General features: G+C 47.8%; 1 protein-coding gene across 5 annotated transcripts; it reads left to right on the forward strand.

Moving 5' to 3' along the window:
- The first annotated feature begins 1,683 nt into the window (after positions 1–1,683).
- On the forward strand, positions 1,684–15,419 carry Trappc3 (trafficking protein particle complex subunit 3). Of its 5 annotated transcripts, none has more exons than XM_063288019.1 (5): positions 1,684–1,790; positions 12,880–12,977; positions 13,188–13,287; positions 14,045–14,227; positions 14,687–15,419. In XM_063288019.1, coding segments are annotated over exons 2-5 (405 nt in total). In that variant the 5' UTR covers positions 1,684–1,790; positions 12,880–12,975; the 3' UTR covers positions 14,807–15,419. The 5 variants fall into 5 exon arrangements, with proteins under 5 accessions (XP_063144089.1, XP_063144091.1, NP_001008377.1 ...); NM_001008376.1 differs by lacking the exon at positions 1,684–1,790 and adding an exon at positions 1,832–1,941; XM_063288020.1 differs by lacking the exon at positions 1,684–1,790 and adding an exon at positions 2,015–2,039.
- The last annotated feature ends 209 nt before the right edge of the window (positions 15,420–15,628 follow it).

The following is a 15,628-nucleotide window of genomic DNA, read 5'->3' on the forward strand; positions in this document are numbered from 1 at the left end:
CCCCACCCTTAATTCAAAACTGATGACTCTGAGAAGGACAGTCCCAAAGAGAAGGCTGGGCCAAGTTTGGGAATCACAGCAGAGAAGGGAATAATCAGGCTGTGAGAAGGCAAGGAGAGGCTCCACCTCCAGTCTGTCCAGAACCGCCCTGCCTGACAGCAGGCTGGGTGGGGTCAAGCAGCAGGCTGTGACTGTGACTCAGGTTTCTGTGGGCAGCCAAGGCAGCCGGCAGGGAGGAGCCCAGACCCAGAGACTGGCTGGCCAACTGCTGTTTTCACCTCAGCTGTCCCTTCTCCTGGGAATGTAGGAGGCTCTTGACTAGCCTCATGCTCTCCCAAGGCTACAGACCTCTGTTTTCCTCTACTCCCTTTTACAGACCCTCATTGCAGTCTCCTGAGGTCATGCCACAGGATGGAGAATCATCGATCTCTGCCTCTAGGGAGGCCTCAGAATGTCCATGCTACAGGGAGAAGACTATAAGAATGGTTGGTGCTATTATACCCTCAGGGAGAGACTGGAAGAAATCCTTGGCCCCTCCAGCCTTCTCCCAGCCTAGCTGGCTCAATATCTGGACAGACCAGTTGTCATGGTGAAGGCGGGGTGGTACACTATAGTTCATAGTAGCTGTAGAATCAGGCAAGCAGGCCGAAGTGAGAAGACCTTAATTCCAAGCACAGTGCCCACAGGGCTGACCACTAAGGAGAGACGGTGGGAGCCAAATCCAAAGGGCTGTGGTCACTGATGACAGGGCTTTGCCTCGGTTGATGGGTAAGAAGGGATTGGTCAGCTAGCACATTCCTCAACGATTGTTGGGCTGTGTTTTGATTTGTTGAGCTGTCTTGATAATGTAGCTCGAAGGGAATCACATTTACTCTGTGCCCAGTGTCTCGTTAATATTTACAGCCACTGAAAGGACTCTAGCACCTGGCCTCAGATGACAAGCCTGGGATTAGAACCCAGTACTGACTGCCACCACAGCTGGCATCTTTGTTTTTCTGGGAACTAGGCAGTATAGCTGTTCTGGGGGAGGGAGGGTAAGAGAGTGACAAGTGACTTGGATTTGTTTAAAAGGCCCGGTGGTAGGATGCAGGGCCTGGCTGTGTTTGGGGTTTGGCAGTTGGGAGAGAAAGCAGTTAACTAGCCTGACACAGAGTATGTGGTCATTCAGACTTTTTATAATAAACTTTAGACCTCTATGTGAGCCATTGCTAGTTTTCCTGGACATCCAACGAGCTTCTGGAGCTGAGCTACAGTAACAGAAGACAGATCAAAAGAGGGACTTTCAGGCTGGAGAGATGGCTCAGTGGTTAAGAACACTGACTGCTCTTCCAGAGGTCCTGAGTTCAATTCCCAGCAACCACATGATGGTTCACAACCATCTGTAACGGGATCCGATGCCCTCTCTGGTGTGTCTAAGTCCGAAAACAGCTACAATGTACTCATAAATAAAATTTAAAAAATTATTTTTTTAAAAAGTTTTTTTTAAAAATGGGGATTTTCCATACCAATCCGGGAGAGAAGAATTTCACAGAGCATCATAGGTCGTGGGGGAGGAAAATAAGGACAGTCTGTGGACAATATAGAACTACCACAAGGTGCGGATGCCACCTAGCGGCCAGAATGGTGAAAGCAGCCTGGCGCTCGTCGCACTCCGGACCTGCAGCTCTCGCTGAACAACGGGTGGGACTTCCGGTGGAACAACCGGATGCTGTAGTCTGATTTTGGTCGGCGGAACCACAAGACCCGTGGTCCTTCGCGCCACACCGCGCAGGCGCAACGAGGCGGGGCCGGTCAGTCCTAGACTCTGAGGGGCCGCGGCTGGGTTGAATCGGCTTCTCCCGGGGTCTGGGATCTGGGTTGTGAGGAGGTGAGGTGAGGCAGCACTGAGCGGTGGGCACCATGTCGAGGCAGGCGAACCGTGGCACCGAGAGCAAGAAAATGGTAACTGAGCGCGTGACCCGGCGGGCCGGGCGGAATTGAAGCTTCCTGGGAAGGGGCCTGGTGCTGGCGCTCCAAGTGATTGTCAAAAGAGTCCTGCTGTGAGCTGTGGGATGGGGAAGTCCCAAAGTGGGTCAGTCCCTAGACGTCCGGCGCTGGGGCAGGTTGAGGGACCCCTGAGTTGCCTCCCCCGCCCCGCTACGCCCGGGTCTCTCGAGGTCAAGTGCATCTCTGTGCTAGACCAATAATAGTGACGGTAGTCAGTAATAGTAACAACCATTTACTGATCTCTTACTGTGTTTGTACTAAGCTATTGCTTCCGTTATGTCATTATTAGAAGGTGGATACTGTTTTGGCATCTTACAGCTCAGCGAAGCTTATGTGATCCAGATTTACACTTAGGAAGAGTTAGGATTTGAACCCATGCCTCTCTCCATTTCCAGAATGAATATTTCAGACAACTGACTATTGTGAGTATTGTGAGACTAACTTAGATAGTGGTCCTGTTAGAAGGAACTTGCCATCTAACATTAAGGAGTGAGCCTGCCTAAGTCCTCAGTTGCCCTTATAATAGTTGAGAGGGTAACTGTGGTTCCTTTCCTTACCCGGGAGTAGTCGGTCCGGAGAGTCAGATCGATGTCAGTTTTCTCCAAATCCCAAGGAAAGAGGCTTTCTTGTCAGGTGTTTCTTCTTTGTGGTTTGGGTTTTTTTTTTTTTTTTCCTTTAGTATATTCTTTTGCAGAATACCCATGCTTTATGCCTTTGTTTAGGAACTTAAAACTGAACATCTGGAGTGGAGATGTAGCTCAGGTTGGTAGAGTGTCTGCCTAGCATGCACAGGACCCTGAGTTTAATTCCCAGTGCCACATAAACTAGGTCATGCACGCCTGTAATCCCAGCCCTTGGTGGTAGAGAAAAAGGGTCAGGAATTAATGTTTGTCCTTGGCTCGTGATTAAATAGAGGCCAACCTGGGCTACTTGAAACAATTTTTAACACAGAGTGTTGTGGGGTGGGGTGGGGTGGGGTGGGGGGTGGCTGTGCCTCAGGTTGGGGATGTCACTCAGTGGCAGAACGCATATGCAGAATACTCTGAATTCAGATGTGACCAAACACCAAGCAGACCAATCTGAGGTTGGGCTCTGACTAGATCTCGACTCTGGACAGGATGATAAGACTTTCCTCACCTTTGTGTCTTATACCAGGAAGAGGCAGCGTAAACAGAAACCCTGTTGTTCCAGGCTAGTTTTTTTTTTTTTTCCTTTTCTTTTTTTCAGAGCTGGGGCCCGAACCCAGGGCCTTGCGCTTGCTAGGCAAGCGCTCTACCACTGAGCTAAATCCCCAACCCCTCCAGGCTAGTTCTTAATAATCCTTTTTCTCTCAGACCACTTTTTAAGACACTGATGACAGCAATGATTCATCTCTACACAAATATTAAAATACACAAACACAAACTTAGTAACCAAAGTTGGGTTTGATCCCAGCACCACAAACACAAAATGCAAAATACCTACATCATACACATACATTGGTTTGCATTTTCCAGGGATTTGTGGGCCTCAACATACTCTGGGGATGACAAGAACTACTTTTGGGGGACTGAAGATGTGACTGAGAAGTACACACATGCATAGTACACATCACACACACACACACACACACACACACACACACACATCCATACCCATGATGGGGGAGATTTCTGGAAGAAATAACAATAGTGGAGAATGTTGTGCTAGAAAACGTTATCTAGAAGAAAATACATGTTCCTTGGCATTTTCAAGTGACTATAAGTTTCTTTAGCTACGAAATGGGGGCAGTGGTACCCAAGATTAGAGGAAAGAGTGTTAACTCCTTGGTGATAGGAGTAGACACCTATTCCTTAGGCTTTGTTTCCTATTATCAATATTTGTTTGATTTCTCTTGGAATCAGTATTGATGTTGTTTGTGTGAGCCAAGGTCTCTCTACATTGCCCTGACTGACCTTGCTCTGTAGACCAGGCTAACCTGGAAACCAGAGATCCCCCTGTCTCTGCCTCCCAAGTGCTGGGATGAAAGCAGTGCACCGGGGTTGGGGATTTAGTTCAGTGGTAGAGCGCTTGCCTAGTAAACACAAGGCCCTGGGTTCCGTCTCCAGCTCCGAAAAAAAAAAAGAAAAAAAAAGAAAGCAGTGCACCATCATACCTGGCCGTTTTGAAGTATTATATTTTGTTTGTTCTTGTCTAAGATGTATTAGTGTGTGTGTGTGTGTGTGTGTGTGTGTGTGTGTGTGTGTGTGTGTGTGTGTGTGCTCGCCGCGCCTGCATGAATTTATGTACATCATGTGAGTGCAGGTGCCCTTGGGGCCAAGGATTTATTGGATTCCCTTCCATGACAGGAAGTTATGAGTCGCCTGATGGGGTTCTGGGAACCGAACCTGGGTTCTCTGCAAGAGCAGTAAGGATTCTTAACTTCTGAACCATCTGTCTAGCACCAGTATTGAAGTCTGTAGCATCCCTTGGGTATGAACCTGCAGTCACCCCTTCTAGTATTCTTGTGTGGTAACTAGGGAGGTCAGAAGCTCTCAGAGCTACAGCCGCTGCTGTCTCTGACTGGAAGAGCCTTCCCCTAGGTCCTCATGCAGTGCACGCCTTCGTTCACACGTGCTCAGATCTGACGCCCTGCGAGAGGCCTTCCCTGGACAACTGACTGGTTCCGCATATCACTGTCTTCTTCATTTTTTTTTTTTTTTTTTTTTTTTTTTTTTTTGGAGCTGGGGACTGAACCCAGGGCCTTGCGCTCGCTAGGCAAGCGCTCTACTGCTGAGCTAAATCCCCAACCCCTGTCTTCTTCATTTTAAATACCTCATTATAAATTATGTGTTTCCTTTTGAATGGGGGAGGGTTCGAGTTTTCAAGACAGGGTTTCTCTGTGTAACCCTGACCGTATAGACCAGGCAGGCCTTGAACTCAGCGATCCACCTGTCTCTACCCCAAGCTCTTAGACTAAAGGCATGCTCCCCACAACTCCCAAGCTAATTTTGTTTAGTCAGTCCTATGAGAATGGAACTCATGCGGGGCGAGGGTTTGTCCCTTCCAGCCCTCCAGTCCTAGCGTCTAGAACAATGCCTGCCACGGACAGTCTGTCTGTTGAGTGAATGAAATTAGGGACTGCATTTCTTACTCAGTTCCTGCTGATACTACTCTGGGCTTGCCATATCGTTCTCCCTGTGGTCACCTCTGTGTGTTTGAGACAAGGTTTTTCTAATTATCCAAGGCTCACTTCCAACTCCTATTTCTCCTGCCTGTTTCCCCAGTGCTGGGGTTACAGGCATGCCTAGCTATTACCTTTTTTCCTTACATAGATTTACTTATTTATTGGGGGTGGGGTATCTTAGTTAGGTTACTGTTGCTGTGATGAGACACCGTGACCAAAAGCAACTTGGGGAGGACAGGTTTATTTCATTCTCAGTTCATCATCAAAAGAACTGTGGGCAGGAACTCCAGCAGGACAGGGACCCGGAAGCAGGTACTGATACAGAGGTCACGGAGGGGTGCTACTTACTGGCTTGCTCATCGTGTCTTGCAAAGCCTGCATCTTATAGAACCTATGATCACCGGCCGAGGACTGGCATCCCCTACAACAGGCTGGGCCCTCCACCAGTCATTAGTCAAGAAAATGCCCTACAGTCTTATGGAGCCATTTTCCCAACTAAGATTCCTTCCTTTAAGAAGACTCCAGCTTGTATCAAGTTGATAGAAAACTAGCTAGTACAGGGAAGATACACCACAGTATTTGTGGAAGTCAGAGGACAACTTGGAGGGGTCCGTTCTCTCTTCCCACCATGTGGGTCCTGGGATCTAACCTAGGTTATCAAGCATAGCAACATAGGCACCTCTGCCTCCTGAGCCAGTGCCTGCTCTGACTCTTTCCCTTCCGCTGTTTGGGAACAATGCCCTCTAGTGGCCCTCTTCCAGGTAGCCCAGCCTTGAGCACACAATTACTGCATTTCACATAAACCTTCCAAGACCTAAAGGGTCAATGCACCCAAGTTATCTGATGCCTATTTTTTTAGTTCCTGCCAAGCAGTCCTACAGCAGTCCATCTGTCCAACACACTCTACCTGAGCCCCAGCTATGTGCAGAGCTCCCTGGAGTTCCAGCCTATATGCTGTGGTAAACGCAGAGATGGAGTCCTTGACTGTACCTGTTCCCAACAACAGGGATATTGTACTGACTGGGACTGGGGCCTGTTTTATTGCTTCTTTACTGACACCCCTCTTCCCCTCATTGCTGGGGATTGAACTTAGGGCCTAGGCACGTGCTGGGCTAGTGGCTACCACCGAGCCCCATCTTCAGTTTCTCCATTGTTCCAAACACCAGCCAGCCTCAGCATCTTTTGAAATTTTCCTGACCTTAGTAAGGTAGTGGCAGTAGATATGACATTATAGGGCTGTGGAGGAGTAATTGAAAATGTATGTCAAGCTGGCAGCGTACTGGTAACACTGTCAGCCGGCCTCCTTAGGAGCATTATTAATCTTTCCCTACATTCAGGTACAATATCAGTGAGCCTTCCTGACATTTGTTCTTTGTTTTTCCTACCTCATAGCTCCACTTCTATTTATTTCATGTGTGTGTGAGTGTTTTGCCAGCATGTTTGTCTGTATACCGTGTGTGTATCTGGAGGAGGCCAGAAGAGGGCATTGTATCCCCTGGAACTGGAGTTACAGACAGTTGTAAGCCTTCAAGCCTTCATGTGGGAATCGAACCCAGGGCCTCTGGAATAGCCGCCAGTGTTCTTAACCACTGAACCATCTCTCCAGCCACACACTAATTCTGTTTTAAAAGTATGAAGACTTTTAAGTTATATATTCAAATTGTTCTAAAGAGGCTGGGTTCATAACAGGCTGGAGACAGTCTTGTGTATTAATAGAACATGTGGAGAACCTGAGTCAGGAACCCCATTCCCAGGTCCCAGGCATGTCTGTTTTGTGGCACTGAGCACAGTTGTCCAGAACCCTGCCTTTTCTTACTGGTGCCCTGGGGGCTGCACGTGCAAGGAGCTGCTAACATTGTGATTTGCATATAATTTGGCAGTCATGTGGGCGGAGGCTCCTGGAGTCTTCATCCAAGGACTCATTAATAATGGAAGGAAAACTCTCCTGACTTAACGCTCTCGTGCCAGCTTCCCCGACTGGTAACTGCTGGATTGTCTCCATCCATTCATGCTCAGGCTGTTCCAGTGCCAAACCCCTGACTTTAGTAAAGAACGGTTCCCTCCTTAATAGCCTCCTTTCAGTTGGCGTATCTGGCAAATGGTCTCTTGGAGATACCCAGGTCTGACTGTTTTAGTTGCGTTCAGAGAGCTTCCTGCTCCCAGCATTGATTTTCTTTGACTCTAGTGCAGCGAAGATTTGTTTTAATTGAGGGGGCTTATTAATATTGCAGTTGTGGGGTAGAGTGGACACACTGAGCATTGCCTGGGAAACATTTGGGTTTTGTTCCCCCCCAGAGTACTTTTTCAGGTCTTAGTTGTTTAACCTTGAGCTGATCACTCCTCAATCCGGTCTTAGTGTCTCTTCTGGATTGATGCCTGCCTGTGGTTTACTGAGTTCTTATGGGCTACGAAATGAGATAAAGAAGCGTCCTGTTCTGGTGAGGCATGGTGGGGGATCCTTTTAATCCTAGCACTTAGGAGGCAGAAGAGGTGGCTCTCTGTGACATCATGGCGTGTCTGATCTACAGAACAAATTTCAGGTCAGCTAGGATTGCACAATGAGACCATCTAGGAAAAAAAAAAGAAAGAAAGAAAAAGAGAGCATTGTTCTTGCAGTGACCCCACCACAAGGCATGTGATGTGGGAGAACACAGGGTTGTAAGGTCTTAGGCCTTAATGCTTTAGTTTTTTGTTTTTTTGTTTTTTGTTTTTTTTTTTTTCTTGGAAGTCTTGCACAAGTCTCTATTCAATGGCAGGGAGTAGAGGGAATAGCTCCAAGGCAGTCTTTTTTTTTTTTTTTTTTAGGAGCTGGGGACCGAACCCAGGGCCTTGCGCTTGCTAGGCAAGCGCTCTACCACTGAGCTAAATCCCCAACCCCTCCAAGGCAGTCTTGATCAATGACTCACAACACCTGTAACTCCAGCTCCAGGGGAATCCAAGACCTCTGGCCTCCTTGGGCACCTACACTCAACTCACATAGACATAGCCACCAAAGACAGACACACATACACATAATTTAGGGAGGGAGGAGGAGAGAGAGAATATCCTGCCAGGACTGGGTACTTTACTGCAGTCCATAGAGTACTGAGTTTGTTCCATAGCAACACATGCACACACAATAAAAATAGAAAAATGGGGTCAGCAAGATGGCCCAGAGGGTAAACACCCTTGCCAATAAGCCTGATGATCTGGTTTGATCCTTTGGCTCCACATGATGGAGGGAGAGAGTGAATCCTGCAAACTATATTCTGACTCTCACAACAGGCACCATGGCACATGCGTATGCACATAAACTAAATAAATAAACAAATAAATGTAAAACACACACACACTCACACACACACACACACACACACACACACACACACACACACACACACACTGCAGTTACATGAAACAGAAGTGAAAGAAACTGCAGGTACTAAGACCAAGAATAAAAATACCAAGTCTGTGGCAGTAGAAAAGACGCCATTGGAGTTAGACTGAGGAATGTTTTCTGGTGCTGAGGATCAAACCCAGGGCGCTGGGCACGCCAGGTGGGTTTTCTGCCACTGAGGTACATCCCCAGCCCTCAGAGACAAACATGTTAACAGCACATTCAGTCCAGTGGATTCCCTCAGAAATGGCCCATTTTAGCTTCTGAATAGAGACAAAGAGACCTGTCGTTTTTTTGTTTTTTGTTTTTTCCCTGGAGCTGGGGACCAAACCCAGGGCCTTGAGCTTGCTAGGCAAGCGCTCTACCACTGAGCTAAATCCCCAACCCCTGAGACCTGTCGTTTTTATTAACAAGCTGCAAGCACTAAGCTGGACAGGTCTGAGTTGTTCTATGTCTGTAAGGCTGCCCCTTTCCCAGCCGCGTGGTCCTTTCTCTTCAACCTGAGTCTTGCCCTGGCTCAGTCTGGTCCATGTGTGTCCTCGTGGCTGCTCTCTCATTGTGATCTCCTGGGGAATCCTGGTCCCCTCACACGGTCTCTCCACACCTCCTTCTCGTGGTCTTTCTCAATTTCTGTGGTCTCTCTGGAACCCCCTCACTGGAATTGGAAGTCTTTCTATTCTTTTCTGCTCAGCTAATTGGCTGATCAGCTCTTTAGTAAACCAACTGGGAGAGAGAAGAATTTGTATATAACTCTGAGACAGGTGCTGCTAAATAACAATGTTAGAGTCTGCCCTGTCCTCAGGCTCCATCCAGAAAGCAGCGTTTGGATAATGCACAGACCGCCTTTACACGGTGCACAAACCATCCCCAACACGTCCTCCTTTTAGTCCAATGATCTCTTATACTGATCAACTATATACAATAGTAACAATCATGAAAACTTGTCGAGTAAAATTACATTCAGAACGTCTAGTCCATTTGTATTTGGTAACCTTTGAAAGAGTACTCGATTATCTATCCTATCTTGGTGAGCTTAGAGTTCTGAACTTAAAACATTTTCTATCAAAACTTGTATGTATAAATCTAAGAATAGCTTCTTAGACCTTAAAACATTTTCTCAAATCCAAAACAATTTAAGGCTGATTGTGAGACTATAACTACTATAACTGTCTAGTCTTCAACTCCATCAGAGACCTGAGAAAGAATAACTATTCCCTGAGTGCGCAGGAAGTACAGGCAAGCAGCTTATAAACTACAGAAATGACAGGGAGCTGGCTGCCTGGACAGTCACCTACTTTTTTTTTTTGTCATTGGAGCATCTATCTTCGGCCTTCTGGCCCGGAATATAAAAGACTTTTTTGTGAAGCAGGAATATTGAAGGACTTGCCCACCTTGTCCTTGCAAAGTTCAGCAGCCAGCTTCCCTGCATTCTGTTTGTCCAGTTTGGACAGCATTCTGTGTGCAGTTGAAGCAAGGGCAGTCTTGCTCAGTGGCTAGCAAACTCATAAGGAGGTTCTTCTCCTCATCTTCTTAGAAGTAGTGTCAGGGTACTGCCAGGGGCAGACGTCACTGTCATGAAAAGCCTTTTATTAAAACATCTTTAAATGCTATATTCTGTAGGTCTCTGAGGCTTTGGAAGAACATCTATCTGTCTGTGATATGTCTGAATTGTTTGTTTCTAACCATCTGGTTAACTTTGAAAACATCTATTGCAAGTTAAATGACGCTAGTTTCTGTAATTAACTAAACTAGTATCTAACATGACCATAAGTTTGATTGACTTGCATTTCTTATTTATGTTAAACAGTTTGTTAGGGTTTTTTTTTTTTTTTTTTTTTTTTTTGGTCTTTTTTTCGGAGCTGGGGACCGAACCCAGGGCCTTGTGCTTCCTAGGCAAGCGCTCTACCACTGAGCTAAATCCCCAGCCCCTGTTAAACAGTTTGTAAAGTAGCTTTCAAAAGGATTAGAATTTAACATTGCACTTTTAAGAAAGAGGTAAATTCCCAAAACAAGAGTGGAAACATATATAAACAGTGTGTTGTAACAAGATATAACCTTAAATCTGTATCAATTTACAAAGTCTGTACCAAGTGTAAAATATTTGGCTTATTAGTGTTTTTTGGTCTAGGAGTAGATTCAGTAATTTACCCTTTAACCAAGTCTGGCCTGCACCCACTCTTCCGGTCCAGAAAGCAGCATTTGGATAATACAAAGACAACCTTTACACAGCGCACAAACCCATCCCCCAACAAACCTCTGTGGTTTCTAACATGGTCGGTCTGTCACAGTGGGGCCTGACTCCCGCAGCTAACTCACTGTCCTGACGTGATGAAGACCCTCAGTAAACGGGTTTGGGGAGGAAATGGTCTGTTTGGCTTGCGTGATCCAATCACAGTCCAACATTGAGGGTAGTAAGAGAAGGAACATGGAGGCAGGAACTGAGGCACAGACCAAGGAGGATCAAATGCTGTTTCCTGGCTTGCTCTTCCAATACAGCCCAGGGCCACCTCAGTGTCACCACTGACAGTAGGCTAGCCTCTCCCTCATCAGTCATTAATCATTGCTGGAGAGAGAGCTCAGTGTGGCCTGGGTTCTATTTTCAGCTCCCATACAGTGGCCCACAGCCATCCCTAACTCCAGTTCCGGGGTTAGCGTTTGCCCTCTTTTGCCCCCATTGGCATCAGGTATGCACATGGCATCACATGCTACTCGTACATACAAATGCTCTTAAAAGGTTAAAAGTTATTGGTCAAGAAAACATCCCCACAGGCTTACCTACAGACAGTGTGAGGGAGGCACTTTCTCAGCCGAGGCTCCCTCCTCTCAGTTGACCCTACTGTGTGAGCAGCACAGTAATAGAAACCAGTTTGCATCCTTGTGTTCCAGGTATATGAAATGCGTGTTCTTGGCTACCGAGATGGATTAGTGGGTAGAGGCCCTTGCTGCTAAGTCTGACAGCTTGAGTTTGATCTCTGGGACCCACATAGTAGAAGGCAAGAACTTACTTTCAAAGGTTGTCTTCTTGGCCTGGAGAGATGGCTCAGCGGTTAAGAGCACTGACTGCTCTTCCAGAGGTCCTGAGTTCAATTCTCAGCAGCCATGCGGTGACTCACAACCATCTGTAATGGGATCTGATGCCCTCTTCTGGTGTGTCTGAAGACAGCGACAGTGTACTCACATATGATAAATAAATCTTAAAAAAAAAAAAGTTGTCGGGGTTGGGGATTTAGCTCAGTGGTAGAGCGCTTGCCTAGCAAGCACAAGGGCCTGGGTTCGGTCCCCAGCTCCAGGAAAAAAAAAAAAGTTGTCTTCTGACCTCCATACACAACCCTGGCACACGTGTCCTCATGGACATGTGTGTGCACACACACAAATGTGATTAAAATTTTTAATTTTTATTATTTTTACCTTCTTTAGTTTTCCAAGACAGTTTCTCTTTGTAGTCTTGGCTGCCCTGGAATTTGCTCTGCAGACCAGATAGACCTCAGACTGCCTGCCTCTGCCTCCCAAGTGCTGGGATTAAAGCCTGCGCCACCTCCGTCTATCTTTATTGCTTTATTTTTGAAGAGTATGTGTTGCTGTCCTGTGTAAGGTCTGCATGAGTCTGTGTGTACCATGTGTCTACAGGCGCCTGCTGAGGCCAGGGGCTTGTTGACTCCCTGGAAATGGAGTCATAGGCAGTGCAAGCCACCAGATGTGGGTTCTAGGAACTAAACTCAGGCGCTCTGGAAAAGCAGTAAGAACCCTTAACCAATGAACTATCCTGCCCCCAATATTGTATTCTTAGATCTACCCATTTTTTTCAGACAAATACCAATGTATCAAAAGGATCATTAATTCTTTTCCCCTATATTGTTGACTTTGAAGAGAAGTTGCCCTTAGGGTAATGGGCTCTCTGGATCTTTTTCTGCCAACCCAGGTTCTCCCAGAGTTGATAACTCCTCCCATGAGCAACAGAGATCCTAGGCCTTGGGAGTACAGCCTAAGTCCATGTCAGGCCCCTCTGTGAGGTTAGGGGAAGCCATTGATCACACCTGCCCTGAAGCAGAAGTTGGCATGACTGACCCCAGTTATTGGCTGTTCCTCCCACTCCAAGTTCAGGTGACCCAAGCTGGCAGCTGTGGCAGTGACTGGGTAGGCAGAGGTCGCTGCTGTCTTTCGCAGACATCTTTAGATGACTTCAGGGTGCCTGATGTGCCTTCTATGACCAATTCACAGTGGGTGTGGCTGCAGTCCTGTCTGCCTGCTGCTCCATGGGGGGGGGGGGTGAGGTGGCCTTCCTGGAATCACAGGGGTTGTAGCCAGGCTGATCCAGACCTGCCCTGAACCTTTTGTGCTGCTTGGTCCTAATTGCCTTCTGCCTCTCTTTCAGAGTTCAGAGCTGTTCACGCTGACCTATGGGGCACTTGTCACCCAGCTGTGTAAGGACTATGAAAATGACGAGGACGTGAATAAGCAGCTGGACAGAATGTGAGTGAGCTCCTCTCTCACAAGAGGCAGCAGGAGCAGCAGGCTCCCAGCATACTGCATCTGTGCAGTTCTGTGAAGCTAACATTTGGGGTACACTTAGGAGGCTATGGGGGTATTGTCCCCATCTCCTCCTTTAGCTGACAACAACCTCATGTTTAGATATGAGATGTTTTGACCTTGTAATGGCCTCTTCTCTGGTTTCTTTCCAAGGGGCTATAACATTGGAGTCCGACTGATTGAAGATTTTTTGGCAAGGTCAAATGTTGGAAGATGTCATGACTTTCGGGAAACTGCTGATGTCATTGCTAAGGTCATTTACCTGGCCACCTGATCTCCTGAAGTTTGTAATTGCTGACCAATGTCACTGTCTCCCTTAATCTCCCCAAAGACAGATTAGGCAGCTCTTTGGAGCAAAGCAACCTTCTCGGTGGTTTGGGAGTAACCCCCAGGCAAGAGTGGCTGGGCTCGCTCTTGTGTGTTAGGGTCTCACTATAGCTGAGTGTAATGGCGTGTGCTGCAGTCCCCACACTTGGGAGGAAAACTGCAGAGTCCCAGCAAGTCTGTGGTCAGTCTAGTCTATTTGTGAATTCTAGTCAGCCATGGCTACATAGCAAGGTCCTACCTACAGACAGACAAAGCTAGCGGGCGTGTCTACCCCAGTGAAAGTAAAGCCCAATTTCATCCCCCTTGGAAGTGTAGCAGAGTGCTGTAGCAGAGGTTTGAGAGTTCGAATTTTGGGCAGTCGAGGCTCAGACCTACAATTCCAGCACTCGGAAGACAATGGTGGGACAGTTGCTGCAATGTCACGGCCAGTGCAGGCAGCCCGAGCTACAGAAAAAAGTAAAGCAAAAATAACCCTCCTGGGTCAGACTTCAGTTCAAGGCAGCTGCCCTCCAGTGGGGCAGGCAAGCAGTGAGTTAGTGCTTAGTTGTGTGGTGCCTGAAGGAGAAAGAGGAGTCCTCATGGGTGCCCTTTCCCAGATCTCTAAAGATCTGGGGCCACAGTTTTGTTCTGAGCCCTTCGCAATGGCATAGTGCTCACTGTTCTCCATTCTGTTCTCCCGACAGGTGGCGTTCAAGATGTACCTGGGCATCACTCCAAGCATCACCAACTGGAGCCCAGCTGGAGATGAGTTCTCCCTCATCTTGGAAAATAACCCCTTGGTGGACTTTGTGGAGCTCCCCGATAACCACTCAGCCCTCATTTACTCCAATCTCCTGTGTGGGGTGTTGCGGGGAGCCCTGGAGATGGTGAGTAGCGCTTTCTGCCTCCCACGGCATCTGAGCTCGCTGGCAGTGTGGTAAATGTGTGGCTGAATGGAGGAGAGAAAAGGGCTTTGGCTCACCCAGCCTCTTACTGTCCAAGGGAATCCTGCTGCTGAGACAAGATCCAAGTCAGACTCCTCTGCCTAGTCACAGTCCCTCCTTCCTGACACGCCTGAGACAGTGCTGCTCCCTGTGAACAGTGGACAGCAGCCCCGTCCTACACTAGTTACCTGGACCACAGTCTAAATGGATTGAGGCCTCTCTCTCTCCCTCTCTCTCTCTCTGTCTCTCCCTCTCTCTCCCTCTCCCTGCCTCTCTTCCTCTCCCTCTCCCTATCTCCCTCCCTCCTGCTCCCCTCTCTCTCTCCATGGGCATTTCTGATCTAGCCTCATGGAGGGGTTCCCCAGAGGCTGTGGTTTGGCATCTGTCCATTCTATTCCTCAGGTCCAGATGGCTGTGGAGGCCAAGTTTGTCCAGGACACTCTGAAGGGAGATGGCGTGACAGAAATCAGGATGAGGTTCATCAGGCGGATTGAAGACAATCTCCCAGCTGGAGAAGAGTAAGCATCTCTAGGACTTGGGCAGCCAAGAGGAGCGCCTGCAGGGATGAGAACAGCAGGCGCTCGCCTCCTCTGCCCCTGGAGCTCAGTGACTTTTAAACTGGTGTTATATATTCTTCTAACCGTATTTCCATCCTCCACGCTAATAAAGAGCAGGCTGACAGTCTGTTTGCCCCACAAGTATGTACCTCAGAAGGGGGGTTCTTTGTTCCGTTTCCCTTCAGAAGGGCAGGATTACTTGCCCTTGGTTGGACTAAAAGAGCTCAAATCATTTTACATTCCTGTGAATTTTCCAAAGCCAACCCACTTTGACCCCATTAAGGGACAAGCCTGATACATCTGCGCCTTCATGACGCCATTGGCAAATGGCTGTAGGGAATCTTGGGTTGTGGAGGGGAGGGAGAGCGCTGGGAAGGGGTGGATAAGAATTGTTGGCTGTAGTGACACACTGTAGTCTTGCCAGGCCACGGAAGCCAGTCATGCCGGAAACACCGGCTTCTGGGAAGCCGCCCAGGTCTCATTCCTCCCTGCTGTTTGGAGGCAGCATCTCCTCTTTTTATGGAGGGCCCGTCCTTTTTTCTTACAAATTCTTCAATAAAGACACATTCTTGAGTGAAGTCCCAGTCCTGTCATGTTTTCCTTCTGCTCAGCATGTGAAGTTTGACTAGAGCTGAGCGTGTGAGCCGTGGGGCCCAGTCCTGCTTACCGCACACAGCAGATGCCGGATTGAGTCTATCTGGTTGATGGTTCTGTTTTCATTGGAGAAAGCCAAGGTCCAGCCACCTGAGGCCATGAAGCTGTCAAGTGGAGGAGACAGCAGGCTTTG

This window comes from Rattus norvegicus, chromosome 5, assembly GCF_036323735.1.
Source record: "Rattus norvegicus strain BN/NHsdMcwi chromosome 5, GRCr8, whole genome shotgun sequence".
NCBI lineage: Eukaryota > Metazoa > Chordata > Mammalia > Rodentia > Muridae > Rattus > Rattus norvegicus.

Bases quoted from the DNA above. Each gene is read 5' to 3' on its own strand.
- Trappc3 (NM_001008376.1), top strand. From the start codon at position 1,900: ATGTCGAGGCAGGCGAACCGTGGCACCGAGAGCAAGAAAATG. The intron at 1,942-12,879 runs GTAACTGAGCGC...CCTCTCTTTCAG, and splicing joins GCACCGAGAGCAAGAAAATG to AGTTCAGAGCTGTTCACGCT. The intron at 12,978-13,187 runs GTGAGTGAGCTC...TTTCTTTCCAAG, and splicing joins AATAAGCAGCTGGACAGAAT to GGGCTATAACATTGGAGTCC.